Source organism: Limanda limanda, chromosome 19, assembly GCF_963576545.1.
Source record: "Limanda limanda chromosome 19, fLimLim1.1, whole genome shotgun sequence".
NCBI classification, from domain to species: domain Eukaryota; kingdom Metazoa; phylum Chordata; class Actinopteri; order Pleuronectiformes; family Pleuronectidae; genus Limanda; species Limanda limanda.
In genome coordinates this window covers 18437296-18459317 of record NC_083654.1, presented here as the reverse complement: position 1 = coordinate 18459317, position 22022 = coordinate 18437296, and the positions used below count along the sequence as shown (strand labels likewise).

The 22022-nt window shown below is 37.9% G+C and overlaps 1 protein-coding gene across 1 annotated transcript; it reads left to right on the top strand.

The window, feature by feature from the left end:
- Positions 1–11375: 11375 nt before the first annotated feature.
- On the top strand, positions 11376–21838 carry LOC133026104 (phosphatidylinositol 4-phosphate 5-kinase type-1 alpha-like). Its single transcript, XM_061092961.1, has 16 exons — positions 11376–11529; positions 13528–13572; positions 14715–14749; positions 14957–15043; positions 15150–15280; positions 15439–15556; positions 15810–15962; positions 16390–16689; positions 16838–17046; positions 17164–17247; positions 17569–17617; positions 17702–17786; positions 17867–18037; positions 18190–18415; positions 18812–18899; positions 18996–21838. The coding sequence occupies exons 1-16, from the start codon at positions 11481–11483 to the stop codon at positions 18999–19001; spliced, it is 1836 nt and encodes a 611-aa protein (XP_060948944.1). The 5' UTR covers positions 11376–11480; the 3' UTR covers positions 19002–21838.
- The last annotated feature ends 184 nt before the right edge of the window (positions 21839–22022 follow it).

Genomic DNA, 22022 nt, shown 5'->3' with positions numbered 1-22022 from the left:
TACTTTAGTAGTTTTGAAACCAGTATTTTTACACTTTTACTTAAGTAAAAAGCTTGAGTTGATACTTCAACTTCTACAAAAGTATTTTTAAACCCTATTATCTATACTTCTACTTCAGTAATGAATGTGAATACTTTTGACACCTCTGGTGTTTGTGTATACACGGGTAATTAGACACAGGGGAAACACATGAGGAACAGGTGCAGACAATCACAGGGGAAGGAATCCAAGGAAGTTCAAAATACAAAACAAAACTTCAAAATAAAACAGGAAACTGGAAACTCAGGGAGAACACATATCCAAACACAAACATAAGCCAAGGGAGACACAGGGAAAAATAAACAAGTAATCTAACATCAATAACTAAAATACTCTTAATATCAGAGGGCAAAGTCCAAAATAAAGAGTCCAGAGTGATGATAAATTATAAGAAGAAGAAGAAGAAGAAGAAGAAGAAGAAGAAGAAGAAGAAGAAGAAGAAGAAGAAGAAGAAGAAGAAGAAGAAGAAGAAGAAGAAGAAGAAGAAGAAGAAGAAGAAGAAGAAAAAGAAGAAGAAGGACAACAACAACCACAATAATAATATCACTAATACATCTATAACTATTGCTATTTTCATTATAACAACCAGAATGACATGAATCTGGTTCTGTTGGAGATTTGCTTTTTCTGGGAACTGCTGGTCTCGACCTTACTATGTAAAGTGCCTTCATATAATACGAAGACAATTAAATTAAATTGAATTAAATCAAGATTTTCTGTCTTACATGCTTCTCTAAATGTGTCCCTGAAAACCTTCAACCAGAGGGTATATTTAATAATTTTTTACATACAGTTATAGACAGTATATGGTTTAACTTGTCCTTTGGGAAATATAATAAGAGGGATGAATCAGTTTGTGTTGTGGATTTAAAGTATCAGAAATTTGGATACACTATCTAGTATATTTTTATTGGATCTCATAATAACGTGTTTTTAAAGAAGGTACAATTATGCTTTTATATAACAAGTTTATCACATTACTCTTTACCCACAATTTATTATCACATTCCTACAATGCAAAAGAACAAGGATGTGCATTGACAAATCAATTGATAAAATAACAGTTTAAAATAAAATAAAATAATTTATATAAAAATGTTTACATTATTTATATGCACTTTGGACTAAGTGATATAGAGTAAAATGGCTGAAATGCACGCTCATCAATATCTGTTTGTTTAATTACACCTATGTATTCATGTGTTTAGTCACATACAAACTTAAAAAGCCCCTCAGTGCTGCCCACATGTGTTCTCTCCTGGTATATCACTATCATATTTCACTACAGTCGCCTGTACACTCTTTACTGTGGCAGGTGTCGTGTTCACGTTTACACAAGGGACTCACACATTTGAGAGGCTGCAGTCACAATTTGTGGGTCACGTGGAAAGCTTGCTCCTTACAGTTATTTATTTTTTAATCAATTATACATGTTAAACGAAATAATAATAAACTGCAGTCTGGGTGCAAACTAAGAGTGGAAGACTGGGGATTAAAAATATTATCTTTCCCACATGTGAGAAAAAAAACAACAGGTCCACTAATTACCACAAAAATAAAAACCAGTAACTTATGAGGGGATTGCTGGGCCTTGTTGGACGTGTATATGTGCTCTGCTGAATGCCTTTATAGTTTCACTTCCTGTCCTAAATTAAATGATAAATAATTTTACAGGGACAAAAAGATTCCGAAAAACATCAAACAGTTTTATTATCAGGGTCACAGCATTAATGTTGGCTCAACAACATATCAATACAACTTCATACATGAATGAAAGGAGTATTATGAGAACAAATCTGACATAAACATTGATTAGCTGGCATGGGGTTGTGTCTCCTGTTTGCTGAGGTTTTTATGCGGTTGCCTCCACAGGCTTCGCACATATTTGCCTAAAACACAAAATGATATCATTGTTAATCCACTTATTTATGCTCTGTAACAGCAAACGTTTGATTTATGCAACAGTGTTTGTGTCTTACAGCTCTCCCAGGTCCGCCTTCAGGAAATCACATATTGGACTGCGTAACTTTAGTTGTTCTTGCAGTTTGGCAAGCTCCTCCTTCCAGGCATCAGACTCAACTTTTAGAGGAGCTTAATATCAGAGAAAGGATGGAGGTTATTCGATGACGCTGTCATCTCTCCACATGGTAGCAGCAAATGATCTGTGAAGTGGTTTCGTGTTTATACCTTCAGTGTCTGTGCGTTCCTTTTCTTTTTGAGCCAGCTCATCTCGTTTTGTTTGCTTAGATTGATAAAGGAAATGTAAAAGTGAACCGAAGTGTACATACAAGCCAGTGTACAATTATTTTCTTAATAAGAAGTGGTTTACAGAAAATGATTTGCAGAAACATTTGAATAACATTAAAAGACAGTTAACATTGATGTTAATTTTTAAGTAAATTTTTCACGTGTCTGTACTTTTTTTTAAATAAAAATCTTTATATGTAGATAACTTTTTTTCTAACAAAGTTTTGCTATGTGGATATACAATTTGTATTATTTACTGGGAAAGAAGCAAACACAAAGTTCTGCTGCACATCTATTTTTATCTAAGGTAAATGCACCTGAGCCTCAACTAGACGGATTTTTATGAGTAGCCAAAAGAAATAGATCGGAGAGCATGAGTTTAATCTTTCCAAATATAAAGCATAAACTCAACATATGCTTTTTGAATCTAAATATGGTGTAGCACAGGTATAAAGTGGCACAAAACTTAGTTATTCAAGGATGAAAAACCTGAAACTCTACTTTTGTAAAGTACTTGAGTCATTGCTTTCTAGCAGTTCTTTGTGGGCCTTTTTATTTACCTTTTCTGCTTGACAGGTCGCATCTTCTTTCTCCTTCTTCTGCTTATTTGCGTCCAGGTCGGGCACTGTAGGCTCCAGCTCCACTATTGCTTTCTTCGCCTGCTGCAGCAGCTTCTCCACCGATTCTTTGAATAAGTCCTTGTTTGACAATCGATCAAAAGTTTGTAGGATATCCTCTTTCGCCTTTTCACTCTCCAACTCCACAATAGGCAGCTCCTTGTGCTGGCCCATAATAACTACCACCATTCCCAAGGATACCATGATGGAGAGAAGGCCCACAATCAACTCAATCCGCATTGTTGTGGCTGTTCTGTGTCCCTGTGAGCAGCAAAGGGAAAACTAACGTTTAACAAGCTTTCACTAAGTGTGGAGCAAAAGTCACTGGACTTTAAACGTCCTACTTTCGTATCTCTGCCCTCCTCTCTACCTTCTATTTGCGGTCTATTTCCTGCTTCCTCACCTCTGTGTGTTGGTTGACACTCTGTCTGCTGCCACTGTCCCCTCCCGAGCCTCTCCCTGGCTCTCAATAGCCTGGTGGGCAAACAGGTTGGACAAGATTGTTATCATTTCCAGCAGCGCACAAGGCTCAAAAAGAAGAAGAAGAAGAAGAAGAAGAAGAAGAAGAAGAAGAAGAAGAAGAAGAAGAAGAAGAAGAAGAAGAAGAAGAAGAAGAAGAAGAAGAAGAAGAAGAAAGAAGAAGAAGGACAACAACAACCACAATAATAATATCACTAATACATCTATAACTATCGCTATTTTCATTATAACAACCAGAATGACATGAATCTAGTTCTGTTGGAGATTTGCTTTTTCTGGGAACTGCTGGTCTCGACCTTACTATGTAAAGTGCCTTCATATAATACAAATACAATTAAATTAAATTGAATTATATCAAGATTTTTTTTTCTTATATGCTTCTCTAAATTTGTCCCTGAAAACCTTCACCCAGAGGGTTATTTAATTATTTTTTACATACAGTTATAGACAGTATATGGTTTAACTTGTCCTTTGGGAAATATAATAAGAGGGATGAATCAGTTTGTGTTGTGGATTTAAAGTATCAGAACTTTGGAAACACTTTGGTATCTAGTATATTTTTATTGGATCTCATAATAACGTGTTACAGAAGGTACAATTATTGCTTTTATATAACAAGTTCATCACATTACTCTTTCCCCACAATTTATTATCACATTCCTACAATGCCTTTACACATCATTGATTTTAAGCTCATTACTGCAAAGGAGGGAAACATGACAGAAATATGGCATTTATGTTTTATGTTTATGTTTGTTTCAGGAGTCTCCTCCTGTCTGCACAACGATATAAGGTTGCCATCTCTTCTGTGGAGCAAGGGCTACAGCAACATTAAAATCACACATCTTGGTTCACTTTATTTCAGCACAGTTGAAAAACCTTTTGCAATATTTTCACTTATTTAAAAAAATCCAACATCTGCAGTGCCTATTTGTTAATGTGCACCTGACAATTCACAGAACAACTAACAAGTGGATGTAAATCTCAGTGTAAGCAGCAGCAGATAAAAAACAGCCCCAGCAGCTTTCTCAGGTGTCTAGTAGCCCAACCCTCTCTGCCCACTCTGGTTAAAGCAGCTTTACTGGTTATACATGTGCAGAGTGATAATATGTCCTATTTTCGGTACATACATTTGCAAACGTGTTCTGCTATGTGGGTTTTATTTAACAACTTTTCTTTGCATTAATATGTTGTTACATTGATATAATTGCAGCTAAGAATCTAGAAGAAAATGTGGAAGGTAGTTTTCGTCAGTCTAACTTTACCTTTGTGTTAGTGTCACAACTCATCGTAACCACACCCGATAACTTTATACTTCATAAAAATTCTGTATTTACACATGTCACACAGAGTCTTTTTTATCATGGGGGGTTACCAAACGCCCACAGTGTCTATAGTAATTATTATTTAACAGAAACACTATCAAACCCAAACGGTGGGAACGGTTCCAGGTGGATAATCATAAAGGTTTGATGAGACAGATCATGGACTGTGTGTTGAAAGATGGACGACATGACGGCTTCCAAGTCAAAAGGCCTTGATCACCACCTGGTGGCTGGCTACAGTACAGGTCATGAAAAGAATAATATTAAACAAATGTTTGAAGGAATTTTTGACCATCCTCCCAAAACACACCCGCACAGCACCACTCGGAGTATCCCTCCAAGCAATATCCAAGGTCAGGTTCTAGATAAAGAATTATTTGGATGCTGTGTGAGACCATCTTCAGACTTGAGGGGGACAATTGCTCATGTTACTCTGTTATTGTTTGTATATTGCTCAACTTCCTAATGCATCAAGTCTACAGTAAACTCTTAAACTCTTCTGCGTAAGTCATCAGCTGCTGCCTGAGTTCTCCTTTCACCAGCTTCCAGAACACTTTCATCAGAATATGCACAACAGACTCTCTTTCAGTCACATGCGCAAACACAGGAAAAATAAATCTGCCATTATACCTTCTGGATTTGCAGCCATAAACATGAGAGGCAAGATGACAAAACAGTATATTAACATGTAATAATTGCTTTATTACATGTGGTAAGCATATATAATGTATAAGTAAACGTATAGATGCAATGTATTTACTGTAACTCCTTAAAATGCAATAGTAATATAGCATAAATGGCAATAGAGTAAAACTGTAATTATATTTGATTTAATGGATGGTACACAGGGGGACATAAAGTAAATCATTTCCAAGGTCATTTGAATTTTGTCTGTGTGACGTTGAGGAAAGTTTTTTGACGGAATAAATGAATATGCAAATATATTTATTATGTGGTTTCTTGACAAAATGAAACATGAAGAACACACTTCCATCTTGATTTGAAATTACTGCAGATGATACTGTTGCATTGATCTCTCGGTGACGTTGTATGTTCCATCACAGTCCGCTGCAAAAAAATAAAATAAATTAATTAAATTGGTGTGAATATAGAGATCTACAATAACTGTATTCACAATATGATTAATGTTTAAAATGTTGATCTCGGCTGCGGCCTGGCCCAGCGTATATCCTACTCACCAGGTAGGGAAGTCTTGTGCAGGAAATTTGGCCACAGAGAATTTAAGCCACTGACTGATTTCTACCATTTGCCGATGTTTGTTAAATAATCCTTAAAAATACCTTTAAAATCCTTATAGTTATAATGTTTTAAAAAGTTCTTACCTGAACCAGATTAAAGTGGGATCTGGATACGCGGCCTCTCGACTGACACCCTTTTTATTTGCTTCGGTGTCGCTGGGTAAGCCAATCAGGGAGAAGGTATCTCCTGCCTGCACTGATGCCCAGATACCAACTGACTAATCACATGTAAAACTTTGCCTGAGGATATATATCTTGTTAGATAACAGAAAATGTCAACATGTCAAGATCTTGCTTGTATCTTGGAATGGATTGTTATCTGAGAAATATCAAAGTGAAGTATTAGCTTCTGACCTGACAATAACGGTTATTAAATGCATATGTAATGTGTAGAACCATGTTGAGCTCAAGTTCAGACTGAGGTTTTTACTTATATGAAACTAATGGGTCAAAGATATTTATCAGATGTAGAAGAATGTGAGCAACAGGTGGTTTAATTGAACTCTCAGGGTTTGGATTTTTCCTTCTAGACACTAAAAATCAATTCTGAGGGCCAAATCATGAAAACACTCTGAATCGCACTCTGTCCTTATGTCCAAGGACTGTGGACACATATTTAACAAATAAAATCACATATGAGTTACTTTGGAGCAGCACCTTTGCAATAGGTGAGAATGATTTAAATGTAATGAGTCTGTGTTGACTCATTTCTACGGTTGCAGCAAGTTTCTATAATATTACTGGGGAAAATATATTAGCATGCTGATTGAGGATTGTTCATCTGTTCATCTAGCCTATTTCCATTCATTTATCCATCAATTGTAAAATATGTTTACAGACGATTCCAATTGTTTGGAACTATTTATATCTCTGTCATTGCATTAGTGTTTTTTTACAAACTTTTTTCTCATCTTATTCTACAGAACAATGCCATATGCACTATCTCATGTGTGGAGACATTTCACCCCATCCAATGTAGAAGGAAAGGCTGTGTACATTTGCAAATACTGTGCAAAGACCTATGTTAAGAATGACACAACGATGCAGAAGCATATAGTCAAGTGCCCAAAGTTTCCTCAGGGCTCAAATCAGCCTATGACAAAACAAAATGTTTATATATATGACAAGGTAAATACAGTAAGTATAAATTACCCACAACATTTCCAGTTTATTGCCGTTAATTCCCGTATATTCCCGTTTATTCCTGTTAATTCCCGTTAATTCCCGTAAATTCCTGTTAATTCCAATGGAAAGTTTCCAACTTTGAATATTCCCGGAATTTAGGACACACCTGAAAAACCTCCTGCAACACAGAACAGACCAAAAAAATATATACAAGAACTTATTCTAAATGTGGAAATAACTTGATAATACACAATCAAAGAAAATAAACCTTCTTCTTATGAGAGCTTGGGAGAACAGTAGAGATTCAATGAATCAACATTAGCCAAACACAACAATGCTGACAGCAGGAAAAATTGTGTGAGAGTTGTTTGAATTTAAGGGAGTGAAAAATAATGAAAGTGATTCACTGACATCGAGTGAGTGCATCCCTCATTCTCATGTGCAGAAAGTCAAAACATCACAAGATGTTTGGAGAATGTGAACCATCCTCTCTGATAACAGGATGCCCACTCAGACAGTTTTTGAAGGAGTTAACCGAAAAACAAAAGTTTCAGGGAAAGAAAACACGCAGGTTTTAATAAACAGGTCAGTGCCCCGATAAAACATTTCACTGTCAGCTTTGGCTTCTCATTCCACCAGCAGTGAGGTGCTTTCAAGGCCTTGGGAACTTTCAGTAATAGTTTGGTATGTTGCAAATGTCAGCAGATATCAGAGATCAAACTCTTTTTCCAAGTTATCTCCTCACCCGTTTCACCCCCGCTTACAAGCATTTCTCACCCAAACACTCACTCCCCTCACCCTTATATACTGGTTTCTGATCAGGTCACATCACAGGAGAGGATACCGGAGAGAAATCTGCCTTTTGAAAATCCTACCACACTGCCGGGCAGCCATGACTTCAGCCGGAGGTCTCACAGGACTTTGGATGGTGGCTTTTCTGACTCTTCATGGTGCAAATTTTGGAGGTAATTTAAGGTTCTTTGAGTATTTACACTTGATGGCTTTTTCTCACGCTGCCTGTCTGGATACCAAGTTACCAGCTGATTACTTGTCTCTGCACGAAGGTATTTATCCTGTTAGGGGCCAAGAAAATGTCAATGTGTCAGGATCTTGTTCACGGCTTGAATAAAGGTGCATTTTTGTTTTTTCTGAAGTTATTCATGAGCTGTGGAGGAATGGATTCATATATGATCAATATATCTCGGGTCATGAACTGTCTTTATTGTCCAAGAACCATGGATACAAGTTAAAGCATTAACAAATGTGGCTGGTAACTTCTTCTAGATTCAATCAGTATTTATACTAGATATATTCTTACAATTAAAATGATGTTAACCTCTGTGTATTTCCACAGAAACCCAAAACACCGCTCCCGATGAGGTTGATGTTCCCTTCCCACCCGCCCGTCCCACGGCCCTAAACCTGGCTGCCATTTGCCATCAGGGTCAGGGTCGACCCAGGTACCCGGCAAGCTTCTTCCCAAGATCCGGCTCAAGCCACTTCCGACGCCGTGGAAACGCCATCAACCGCCTGGAGTCGTGGTTCCATTCGTGCTGCAGTGGCCAAGTGGCACAGCACAGTCAACAGATCCTGTGCTGTGCCCAACAAGCTGTGAGTGTTTGTGAGGACAATGACAGACAGATGCACGGGTTTAAATACGAGTAATGTTTGAGGTGGGGAAACCAGACTTGATTGTCAATATTAGGGTTGCAAAATTCCGGGAATATTCAAAGTTGGAAACTTTCCATGGGAATTAGCGGGAATTAACCGGAAAAAACTGGAAATGTTGTGGGTAATTTATACTAACTGTATTTACCTTGTCATATACAGACATAAATATAAACATTTTGATTTGTCATAGGCTGATTTGAATCCTGAGGAAACTTTGGGCACTTGACTATATGCTTCTGCATCGTTGTGTCATTCTTAACACAGGTCTTTGCACAGTATTTGCAAATGTACACAGCCTTTCCTTCTACATTGGATGGGGTGAAATGTCTCCACACAAGAGAAAAAAACACTATGCAATGCCAGAGATATAAATAGTTCCAAACAATTGGAATAGTCTGGTTGATGGATAAATTAATGCAAATAGGCTAGATGAACAGATGAACAACCCTCAATAAGCATGCTAATATATTTACCCGAGTAATATCATCTAACCTTACCTGACTAGTCCTGCACTCTACAGCAGGCCTCACTAGCCCTGCTGTAGAGTGAAGGATGCTGGGAGTTATCTGTGCATGTGATGGAAGAATGCACAGTGGAGGGTTGAAACTCAACTTTTTTTTTTTTTAATTCCCAAAATTTCCGAGCTTAATATTCCCATGGAAAGTTTCCGGAAACTTTCCGCCCCTCTGCAACCCTAGTCAATACACATACTTTTTTAGATTGAGTAAAATAATAAAATGGTGTGCTGTTATACACAGTATTCCATGTATACAGATATACTGCATATTCCCGTATATTTTATGTCATAGTCTCCAGAAATCCTCCTAAAACATCTCAACCTTTTATGCAAAAAACTGCAACATATTTTTAGTAACTACATCAAACACACAAGACGCAGTGAGCTCCTAGTTTTAAATTATTTTTTATTGTACAACTTGAAACAACAGAAAAACTAAATATGGACGTAAATGTATGCTATATATAGTATTTCCACACAGGAATTCACCAAAATGACAAGTTTCCTCCACGTACATAAAAGCAATAAAGATCTACCTGGGTGATCAAAGAGTACTTTTGTGTGTTTTTTTCTTTAGCTGAGATTTTGAGACAATAGTATGTTGTTTTTCTTGCAGTGGAAACAAGCTCTGTCTCAGTTCTGTGTGGAGGAATATTCTACCATGACTGCGGCATACGAGTGCTGCAGGAGCAAAGGAGACGCTCGGTGGACGTGCTTCGATAGCGAGCTGCCAAACCCAAACTACAGCCCGACACCAGGCTACACTGCTCCCAGCGTCCCCGAGGAGCCAGGATTCACCTTCAGCACTTGCTAAAGTAGAGATAAAAATAGTGTGTTTTATCGATTTGGACAAAATTTAAAAAAATATGGAAAATAATGCTGAGTTTAGACTCTTTTCTGCAGGTTTTTGTTTGAGCTGCTCAGAGGAGCTCTTAATAGCTTAACTGAAGATTTCACATGCTGTTTTATGACTGAACACACAACTCTATACAGTTTGGCAACTTCAAATAAGATAAATAATAGTGATTTTGAGACAAATTTTTTAGATTATTTTCAATCCATTCGTGTAATAAAAAGTTCACAGATGCAATAAAAACAAGTGTACAACTCAATAGTCGAGAGGGTGACAGATTCCTGAATGACAAAGCCAAAAAATAAACACTTTTATTTATGTCATTGAAAGTAAATGTAAATGTTGTATTAGAATTTGCTCCAGATTACCCCCCCCCCTTTCTTTAAAGATTTCTTCACTGCACTTCCTGTCTGGCTTCAAAATAAAAGTGGAACACTCATACACTCTTTTGTGTTTTCCTTCAACATGATTGTAATGTTGTTATAATTTGAGATGTGTGTTGATGTTGTGTGACAAATCTACAACAATTAAGCCAAAAGAATAAATGTTACAACACATTCAATCATTCTATAATATCTTAAATTAAGTAAATTAATATAATAAATTAATATAATAAAAATAATAGATTTGTTATGATTTGGGAAGTGTATACAGTTACTGCTGGAAGATACGGATATTAACAAGTAATGATATTGTGAAGGATTTTTAAAACCGGAAGTGCTGTGCTAGCTCCTGCTAACAGAGCTGGGCACAAAACAGCCGCTTCCGCACTGCTTCCTTGTTTATTAGTTTCAGGAAAAAGTGTTTTATCCAGATAGAGAAAAACTTTTCTCTCTCACAGGCAAACGGAGAGAAGTCCCTCGCAGGTTCCCCGGGTGAGTGAACACTTTGGTTCGTGTTGTTGCGGCTCAGTTATCGACTTAGAAACATCTTGAAGTTTAAGTTAGAAAAGTTAAAAGTTGGAGTTAGCACTGAGCTACCTCGCCTCTGTTTGGTTGTAATGTCGCAACCCACACATCCTGGTTGTTGTTGTCGGGGCCTGTTTCAACACGTACCGCAGCTAGCGCCATTCAACAACAACTTCCCTGCCTCCATTACACAGAACTGTGTGTGTTTAACCCGGGTCAGATCCTCCATCAGCTCCTCCATCAGGTCAACGTGGCTGGAGGCAATACCTGTGGCATGAAGTCATCAGGACTGGTTTGAGTTGACGAGCTTCATTCACACTTTTGTCCCTCGCAGGCCTCCTCCTCCACCCAAACCCAGTGAAGTCTTCTCTCTGCCGAGGAGAGGCTGGAGATCTGAGCTTCACCTGGAACCAGTGTTGAGAACCAGTGACTGCTCTGAATGGCCACAGCTGCTGAGGAGCCTCCAGGGCTGCAGGGCCACACTGGCAGTGAGTACCTGCTTTCTATTCACTCCCTCTATCGACCACCTGTGGAGAACCTGTGGCATTCTACAGGGAAGAAAACAACAATTCTTACAATGTAGATTATTACGTTATCAGCTAGTAATTAGTACATAAAGCATTAAGTACTCAAAAGGCACTTCTGGCAAGAATGAGTGTTATAATATGGGAAATATATTTAAGTGTGTATTTACAGACGTCAGTATTCATGATTGAAAATCAACAATTACTATATATTATATCACCTCAATATTAACAGCTATGTACCACTTCAGATTGTCCAAACATTTCCTTGTTCTTTCATTCTCATATTCATACAGACAACATTGGTCTTCAAATATATAACAGGCTATCTACATTTAATTGTAAAATACAATATTATAAAGTAAGAGGGGAAAGCAGCATTGAAGTCAGCAAGCAGAATCAGAATCAGAAGTATTTTATTGCCAAGTACGTTCACACGTACAAGGAATTTGCTCTGGTTATTGGTGCAAACAATGAACATAGAAACATAAAAACGCAATAAATACAACATGCATAGGAGAGCAATAAAAAATGGGAAACCAGTATATATTTACTCACTGTTTACTTCTTATTTACTCACTTTTTACCAATATTTATACAAAGTAACATTTATTTTGAGATAAACATTTCTGATAAAAATATATAAAAGATAAAAGATATAGTGAAGTAAAAAGCGAAATTCAAAACAGTTAACAGTGTCATATTGCAATATGCAATGTAATGCAGTATAATATAATATGAAATGATATAATGTGTTAATTTAACACATCCTACACACTAGACTCATTCAACCCCGCTGCTCTAAGGAAAGATACAGGAAATCGTTCCTCCCAACCGCAATAAGACTGTACAACTCCTCTCCCTCTGTCAGAGCCACCATCACAGAACTTCACTAAATATACCTGTCTCCTTGCACTGTGTACCTGTACAACACTCTGCTCCATATACACTTACTTCACATCATATGTGATATGTGTTCATATAAACCATATTGATATTATATATCATTTTATACAATAATATTGTCTTTTGCACACTCTGTCTACATATTCTTACACTCATAGTATATTATATTATCTATTGTATAGTCAAATACTTATATTTATACCTCTACTATATATCATATAGTATATCATACTCTCTGTATATTCGTTGTATATATAAGTCTATATACACATATTTATACATGTGTACATGTTATTATTATTATACTTACTATTAATATTATATATACTGTTGCTGCCATTATTACTATATACTGCTATTATATTAGTATAATTACTATCATATATAAATATATATTATGTTATATTATATACTATATATACTGTACTATTTTTATATACTGTCTAACAATATCATTACCATCATATCATCAGTACTATGACCATCATCTTGCCACTACACCTTATCTACCTATTTATCTTGTGTTTCTGTTTTTATTCTTTCTACCTCAATATTTTTTATTTTATTCTATTGTATTGTATTTTATTGTATTCAAATATACCGGCTGCTATGACGACTTAATTTCCCTTCGGGGATGAATAAAGTTATCTATCTATCTATCTATCTATCTATCTATCTATCTATCTATCTATCTATCTATCTATCTATCTATCTATCTATCTATCTATCTATCTATCTATCTATCTATCTATCTATCTATCTATCTATCTATCTATCTATCTAGTGAAAACACATTATTCTGTATTCAATTTCTGCCAATAGATCCCTTTCACCTTAATCTTACGCACAAGGTACTTGTACTTTAATACATTTCGTAGAGAAAGATTGTACTTTTTACTCCACTACATTCACCCAATAACTGCTTCAAGTTATTTAATCAATTAGCAAAAACTGATTAAAACCCTACATGAATTAGTCAGATATTCAACCAGAATTGACAGTAAAATGCTAGTAACACATTAATGTCATAATAATCAAATGTCATCACTGTCACAGGCGACCGAGTAAAGAATCTGAAGACTCCCTCCAGCACCGACACAGGTACATCAACATTGACTTACTTTATTAGCTGATCCTGTTTGATGAACTTGTTTTCCAAAACTCAGGAGCGTATCACATGGCCAGTGAGAGAGATGATTCACTATTCAAAGTTCAACACAAAACCTGTGTGTTTTTGGGTGGAACTTTGTTAATATACAGATGTTTATATACACCCAGTTATCAGTTTATTATTCCCTTTTTTATTATTTAGTTCTGTTTAGTATGTTGACTGAATGTAGTGATCGTTTTTGAGGAATAGGTTTGTTGCTCTGTTGTTTCATTATTGTTATATAGTATTTCATTTACCCTCATTTTTCTAAACGGATATATCAGATAAATTTACAACTGAGAGTAAATGAACAGCTGGAAATGGGGCCATTAAAAGTAAAAGGTTCAGCACAGCACATAGCAAAGGTTTTAATGGGACACTGCAGGAATTTCCAACTTTCCGTTTTGCTTCATGTTTCCCTGTGTGTCTTTATTATCTTCAGTTTTGTGCTTATGTGCAAGAAGCTACTGTAATTTGACTAATAATAAAAAATACAGTAAGGTGTCAGGTCTACATAATACTGCCCTGGATTTTATTTCATACATTAAACCATTATTTAGTATCCAGCAATTAAGCAATTTCCTCAAGTCCTCTCTGGGTCAGTCAGAAATCAAAGAAACTATAAAGAAATACTTTTTATCCCCAGGAATCCTCCTGCTCTTTTACTGGCTGAACAAACAACTCAACCAATAATAATTAACATAATATATGAAAGTAACTTGGAAAGCAGAGAGTCTTCAGACACCATTATCTTGTTTTTCTTTTTAGACTTTGTTCCCTATTAAAAGTTAAATATTCACTACCAGGGACATAACTTTATGAAAGAGTTTAGCACATGTATTGGCGCTTTATGAACTCACTTTAATATTGTAGGAAATCAGTCCTAGTCAGTTCTGGAGGAGACGGTTTTCTCAGATTTAATGAACATGCTTGTATCAGATTGCACTCTCAGTTTATTACAAGCGTATTATCCTTTCAAGCCTTGTTTGATATCTAATGTTTCCAGCGTGAGAACTGTGTTTGTTTGATTCACTCAATCCACCCTGTGTATTTCTTGTGTAATTTATATGTTTCCTCCGTTTTCTCACTTCAGATTCGACTGGGCCTCGTAAAAATGTGAATCCAGAGGTAAGAAAAAAATCTGATGTGTTTGAAGGAAAGGCGTTATCCAGTCGATTAGGAAACCCACATTGCATTCATCTTGAGCAGTTTGGAATTCACCGATATTTAGCTGACACATCCTGTTTTCCTTCCTCTTTGAAACGTATTGCAGCAAACTTTCTGTGAATTCTTTTTCTCTTGTAATTCTCCAGTCTGCCTTGTTTCTTCTGACAGGGTCCGAGCACGAGCATGACTCAGGCCCAGAAAAAGACAATCGGCCATCGTGGAATTGATCCCACTGGAGAGACCACGTACAAGAAGGTGACACTGACTTAAAATCGTGCACCATCAACATACATTCATGCTGAACATTATTTTTAAACTAAACTTGTCCTTTGATACATGTTTTTTTTTCTCTGTCTTCCAGACGACCTCATCGGCCCTTCAAGGTGCTATCCAGTTAGGCATCACGCACACGGTGGGCAGCTTGAGCCAAAAACCTGAGAGAGACGTCCTGCTGCAGGATTTTGAGGTGGTGGAAAGCATCTTCTTCCCTGGGTAAGGATAAGATTATATTGATGAAGTAAGGATACATGAATGTTGAACAGAAGCCTAAATGCATGTCTCAATTCTTACATCTGGATGTTGTGTCTAATTTTCTGGACCTCCTTTTGTATGTGGTGTAATCTTGTGACTCTTTTGTCTTTTATTGGCAGTGAGGGCAGTAACCTAACCCCAGCGCACCACTATGGGGACTTCAGGTTCAAAACATACGCCCCTATCGCTTTCCGCTACTTCAGGGAGATGTTTGGCATCCGGCCTGATGACTACATGGTATTTTTGATTACTCAGCATGTTTTGTGTTCAACAATGTTCAAAAGGCTAGCGGGGGAGTAAAGCTCTACAGAAAGGGAAAGAGCTGTAAGAAGAAATGAGGGACTGAATGAATGACTGGAAAGTATGAAAGTAGGGAAGTGTGACATGACAAAATAAAGGCAGAATACTGATGATTCCAATAGTTTCTTCTCTCGTCAAGTCCTGGTTTTGCTCTCACACATTTAACCACTGTGCTCTGCTCTGGTTTCAGTATTCTCTGTGTAACGACCCACTGATTGAGCTGTCGAACTCTGGAGCCAGTGGATCTCTTTTTTACGTCTGCAGTGATGATGAATACATCATTAAGACAGTGCAGCACAAAGAGGCAGAGTTCTTGCAGAAACTGCTCCCAGGATACTTTATGGTAAGCTCCATTGAACAATTTGAAAAAGTCAAATTGGGCTTTATGAATTTTGAATGGACAAAACACATAATGATTAATCAAGAAGATTGGTCACGTCGCAACTTGAGTAAAAGTTAATTTACTAAAAGTAGACATACAATTACTTGTGTACAAATATATACATGTCAAGAGATTTCTCTATGTTATCTGCTTGTCTGTATGTTATGTTCAGTATCTAAGACTCTAAGATATTTATTTCTGACTGCATCATTGTACAGGTCAACATGTTTACTCGTGGCTTGGAATATCTACTTATTTATCCAATCTATTCATCAACTATGCATATTTCCGTTTACTTTAGCAGCCGCTCATTTCTCTTTCCAGGCGATGAAACTGACACTTGTTTAATGCTGTTCATATTTCCACTCTTTCCTCTTTTCTCCGTTAGAACCTGAACCAGAACAAGCGCACCTTATTACCAAAGTTCTATGGACTCTACTGTGTCCAGGCAGCAGGTAAAAACATCCGTATTGCAGTCATGAACAATTTGCTCCCGAGTGCAGTGAAAATGCACCTCAAGTTTGATCTGAAGGGCTCCACCCATAAGCGACGGGCCTCAGCTAAAGAGAAGGGCAAGGCTGTGCCCACATACAAGGACCTGGACTTCATGCAGGACATGCCTGACGCGCTGTTACTGGAGGCGGACAAATACAATGGTGTTTGCAGGACCATTCAGAGAGACTGTTTGGTGAGAACTAAAGAAACATGCAACAAGCATGATATTGTTAAATTCATTTTAGACTAAAACTCCCAGTCATACAACAACAATCCACATTTCAAGTTCACCTGTAATTCGGTCGCTGGTCTGATTCAACGTCTTCCTAATTTCCTTTCAGCTCATGCAGAGTTTCAAGATAATGGACTACAGCCTCCTGGTGGGAGTCCACAATGTAGATCTGGCCTGTCGAGAGCAGCTGAGCGAAGAGGCCGGGGCAGCGGCCATGGATCAGCGGAGGCCACTAGGCCAAAAGTCCCTGTACAGCACTGCTATAGAGGCCATCCAGGCCGAGTCAGGGAGCATGGGGTCACAGGACACTGAGGACCAGTGAGTGTCAGGGATTCTGTAGCCAGAGAATCACCCTGTGAGGCAACAATCAATTTTTTTACAGAGCGGTATGACTGAGGCCTAAATTGGGTTTTTCTTTTTTGTTTTATTTTACAGAACTGGAGGAATACCAGCACGGAACTTAAAAGGCGAAAGGCTGCTGGTGTACATTGGTATCATTGACATTCTGCAGTCCTACAGGTAAACCGCAGATACGAAATGGTCTGTCTAAAAACTACTCATTCAGTCTCGGACACCCACACAGTGCATACATAACCCAACAGTAAAGGCAGCATGGTAGCAGTGCAGCTGTCCTCCACCTGGGTGAGACTGAGAAAGTGAATGTGATGCAGTGGAAATGCATCACATTCACTATCTGAGGCAACACCTAGGTCTGTTTGTTCTTTAAATGCAAGTTCGAAGTGGATTTCAGTTGAATGTGTCTCGACTGTCAATGTATCATGTGGAACTGCACGTGTCCGACCACCGAACTTCTGCAAGTAATCTGCTCTTGATTTTCAGATTGGCGAAGAGGCTTGAGCACGGATGGAAAGCTCTGGTTCACGATGGGGTAAGATTCCTCTCCCAGCCTCAGTTATAGTGTTTGAAATTAAAAAACAACAGATGTCAACTTGTAATCGTTCCTTTCCTTCAGGATACTGTGTCAGTGCACAGACCGGGCTTCTATGCAGAGCGATTTCAGAAGTTCATGTGCAACACAGTCTTCAGGAAGATCCCATGTTTGTATATACTCAATCTGTCGATGAGCATGCAGAGATCATGTCAGTCTCTCTTAATGAACACCTTTCTTTCTCTTCAGTGAAGAGCTCTCCATCTAAGAAGCGGCGTGCAGTGACCCATGTTCCTATGAGAAAACCAGCGGGCTCTGGGCCTTTTCTCTCGACACAAATCAGCAGCAGCAGCAGCCAGCCAGCTTTCTTCCAACGTCAAGGCAGCTCTGACACCAGAGATGAAACCGATGGAGACAATTGTAAATACAGGAAAACAGGGGAACTGTGGGGTTTCAACTGCAGCCAATGAACTAAATGAATGTGCACTGTTAACCACAGAGAGCATGTATCAGCCTGTGGACTTCTTCTTTCATAACACAGCACTAACAGTTTTTCCGCCCTCTTCGTACAGTAATGGCGTCAGATCGTCCTGACCTCCTCCCGAAGGCCTCCCCACCCAGCAATGCTGCTGGCAACGCTGCCGATGCCACATTCTCCTCGGGCTCCTCCTCCTTGGAAAACCCTGGTTTCACTCCCACAACCACTCCTGGGATTCACTCCCAAGACACATGCAGGTCAGTCGGAGTGGATTTAAACAGCATGTTGAGTAAAGCTATGGAGCGCAGCACCCCCAAGAGGTAAGAGAGAAAAATGGACATGAAGATTAGTATTTTAGTGAGAGATCCAAAGAAAATCGCTGGATTTAAAAGTACTTAACTTCCATTTTTTAGAACCAGGATGTGTTCACGCTGCTATTGGCCACACCTAACCAGAGTGCGAGTGTTTCAGGCGTAGACCTGTTATAATTGGTACACAGACTGGAAGTTATGGCCGTACAGTATGACACATTGGCAAAAATGTTCCTAAACCAGAACCTCTGGAAGCTCAGCATGAATTCAGCAGTGCAACATATTTAAAATGGATATCTATTGGCAAAAATCATGAATTATTAGGTGAAAATTTAAACTTAATTAAAATGTCCTTAAGTCTTTCTGGACACCTTTTTGATTCACTCCTCTGTTTCTTGTTTTCAGAGCTCCGGCTTCGTCTCTCGAAGAAAGTTTTGGTGCTGAGGGTGAAATCGCTCTCAGTGACATAACTCCTCACACAAGCAAATGTTCTGTAGGTTGATTTTCTTGAACTTCTCTGGTTTTTCTGTGACACTTTCTACTAACGCCAGGTGGTTTTCTAACCAGGTTCGTTGCTTTTGGTTTGCAGGTATAAATGCGGGGAGATTGAAATAAATCCTGATCAAGCTTGGAGGATGTTATGAACATGGATGAAATGTTACAACGCCCCTTTGTGGGATTTGAGGTACCTAAACTGGAAAAGGGGGAAACAAATGGGATCTTTTTGTTTATACTTTTGCACTTTTCCAAATTTCAACATGGGAGGAGCATGTTAGTATCTGGTCATGTTCTGACACTAATAATTGTTGGTATATTAATGCTCTGGTTATTGACTGCTATTATTCATCTAATGAAATGAGAAATGCCTCAACCAAAGATGGTTCATGGCACAGATTTTCTCAACTAAGCACGTGTACGGTGTAGAGTTTAACTCGAGGGCTTATTTGAGAACATGATTTCCTTATTTAATCCCAGTTATTTCACATCCATTATCTAGTTTGGGGAATTGATTCCTCATTTGTATTTACCACATTGTTGCACATCCTCATGCACACCTGACTCTTTATGAGAATAAAGACCAGACTGCTGTTCCTACCCAATGTTTGATACAGGGACTTTAACACAAAACTATATTATCTGGATTGGGAACACAATTTTGAATAAAGGGTTTATTTTTTTTAAGCTAATGCTGTTTTCATACATATTAATGTGAGGTTTCTTCAGTGTACTCTAAATGCAAACTGTGCTGGAAAAGATCTGTGATCCTCAACCTGCAGTTTTTAACCGACCTGTTCTTCTGTCGAGACTGTGATTCCCAAATGTCATCTCTCGTGTTCTGATCAAACTGTTATTTTTACTTTTAAAGGACGTTTTTTTAGATACTTCTACACGGTACGATCTGATTTCAGTCTCAGGTTAAGTGTGTAGACGGTTTATGACCAAATGTGACCAACAAACTGATTCTCGGATGACAAACAGAAGCCTTGTGCCTGTCTCATGAATTACCGAGTTAGTCAGCTAGGAGCGAACTTCGTCTTCTCATTTAGTGGTTGCCATAGTAACTAAGGCCTCTGACCAACCCTGGAAAGAGCAGTTAGTAATAATGAGACCGACAACCTCACTAATCAAGTGGCAAAGAGCACAGGACGACTTTATTACAAAATCGCGTTACAATCACTTTGTTTTACTTTCATTATTATGATACCGGCAATGTATGTATTAATAGGAAGTGTTTACAGTACACACAGTGCCCCACCCTGCAAACAAATGGTACCAGCAGGGCATTGTTAGGTAGGGACAGTACTTAATATCCATCTAACAAACTAACAACTCAAGTGCATATAACAGGGAGACAAGGCATTAAGACAAAACCAGCAGCAGTTTCAGATCTGCAGATAAAGAGGACATGCTGATGTGCAGGGAAATAAATAGCTTGAGCATTTCAGACACAACTGCCACCTTTAAGCCAGTGAGTTTTGTAGCTAGTGTTGTTTTTAACGTTACAACATATATTCCAGGACAACGTAGAAAGATTTACACACGTGTTCAGGTCAGTTCTCAGTTCTATGAGTTAGCAAGTGTTGTCCTAATCTGAGTTTATATGTCCATAACAACCAGGGTGGTAAGAGATATAACTGTACTTCTGGATATTTGATCTATACACTTGGGTGGCACTGTGTTTTTTCACTATTTCCTGTCGCCGGCTGCTAAAAGTAAAACAACAACTATGCATTAAGTATATATATCATGGATTATACACATGTTACATTCTAGTCAAGGCTGCAGATTAGAGTTGAAAGCCTTTAAATTTCCACACTGATTTATTAAGTATCGACCTTATTGTATGATTGTGATTCATTCCTTTTCCTCCTTTTTGTATTCAAGTGGTGTATTTAGTATTTTCTTAAACAGTACTCGCAGTTTATTTTTCATTTTGATGACAGTGTTTATAGAAAATGTCTTGTTGAATTTTCCACACAGTAACAGAGATTTTCAGCGCTTCTCTTATTAAATTCCCTGTTGTTTATTTGGTGATGCTGTGTGTGATTGGCTTGTAATTTAAAAAACCTGTGTCATGTGCACAAGCTCACAGTTGGACCGGTGAACTCATGGTGAGCGCAGCCGGTTGTGTGAGTGTTGTGAGATGGGTTTTCTAGAATCACAAATGGTTGTGACAACTTTTCACTTGGAATATGTGGTGATGGATGCCTGACGGTTGAAAAGGAAACCAGGCAAAACTGTTTGTCTGCTTTTTTGTAAACTAAAACTGATGGCATTACTGTTGGTGATCTAAAAACTGTTTTGTGCAGTGTTTTAACATGATCTAATGGTTTGGTAACGTAAACCATACTATGTGTATATGTGAATGAATATACTGTGCAATACTCTACGTGAATTGACAATTTTCCAACCGAGATGTGATTAATAAACATCATTTGGGCATTTTCAGTCAACCTTTAAATTGTACGTATGAGGTGTTTTTCCACTCTGCCTGGCACATGTTACCGTCTCACACTGCTCACTCCCAACAAATAAAAGTGAAACTATGCCCTTGAACCAATTATGTTCATATTTATCCTAGTATTTATTACTACATATATTTCTCTTGATTCGAAAATGTGTATTAATGGTGGAGATGGATTGAAAATGCACCTTTTCTTAAGCACAACAACCCTGTGACTGAGGCATTCAATGTTAAAGTGTGAACACTTTGTGATGATTATGGTTTTTATCTTAACAATTAGGGAATCTCCCTGCATCATTTCCCATACACTTTTGAATTGCTATGATAAAGTGTGTGCATGTCTGTAAACGGGGATCAGAGCAGTGCCTTTTTCACAGAATATGAAATTACACATTTCCTTGCTCTTTTGGTGGTTGTCATGTTTTTGTACAGTTATACCTGAAGTTATTAAAGAAAAAGAAAACCCATGCAGCCTTCGTTTGACTATTTTTCATTATATAGATCTTCAACTTTGTCTGTTTGGTGAAAAAGAAACCCAAATTCATTTTTATTGGTGTGTTGACAGTAGGGGTGGGAATTGGCAAAAATGTGACGATTCAATAGTATTGCGATTCTGCGATATATTCATGTCCCCCATATTATTCAAAGGCA

Excerpts from the sequence above, each read along its gene's own strand:
- LOC133026104 (XM_061092961.1), top strand. The coding sequence starts at position 11,481 with ATGGCCACAGCTGCTGAGGAGCCTCCAGGGCTGCAGGGCCACACTGGC. Across the intron at positions 13,573-14,714 it reads TCCCTCCAGCACCGACACAG|ATTCGACTGGGCCTCGTAAA; the intron begins GTACATCAACAT and ends TTCTCACTTCAG. Across the intron at positions 18,038-18,189 it reads TGAAACCGATGGAGACAATT|TAATGGCGTCAGATCGTCCT; the intron begins GTAAATACAGGA and ends CTCTTCGTACAG.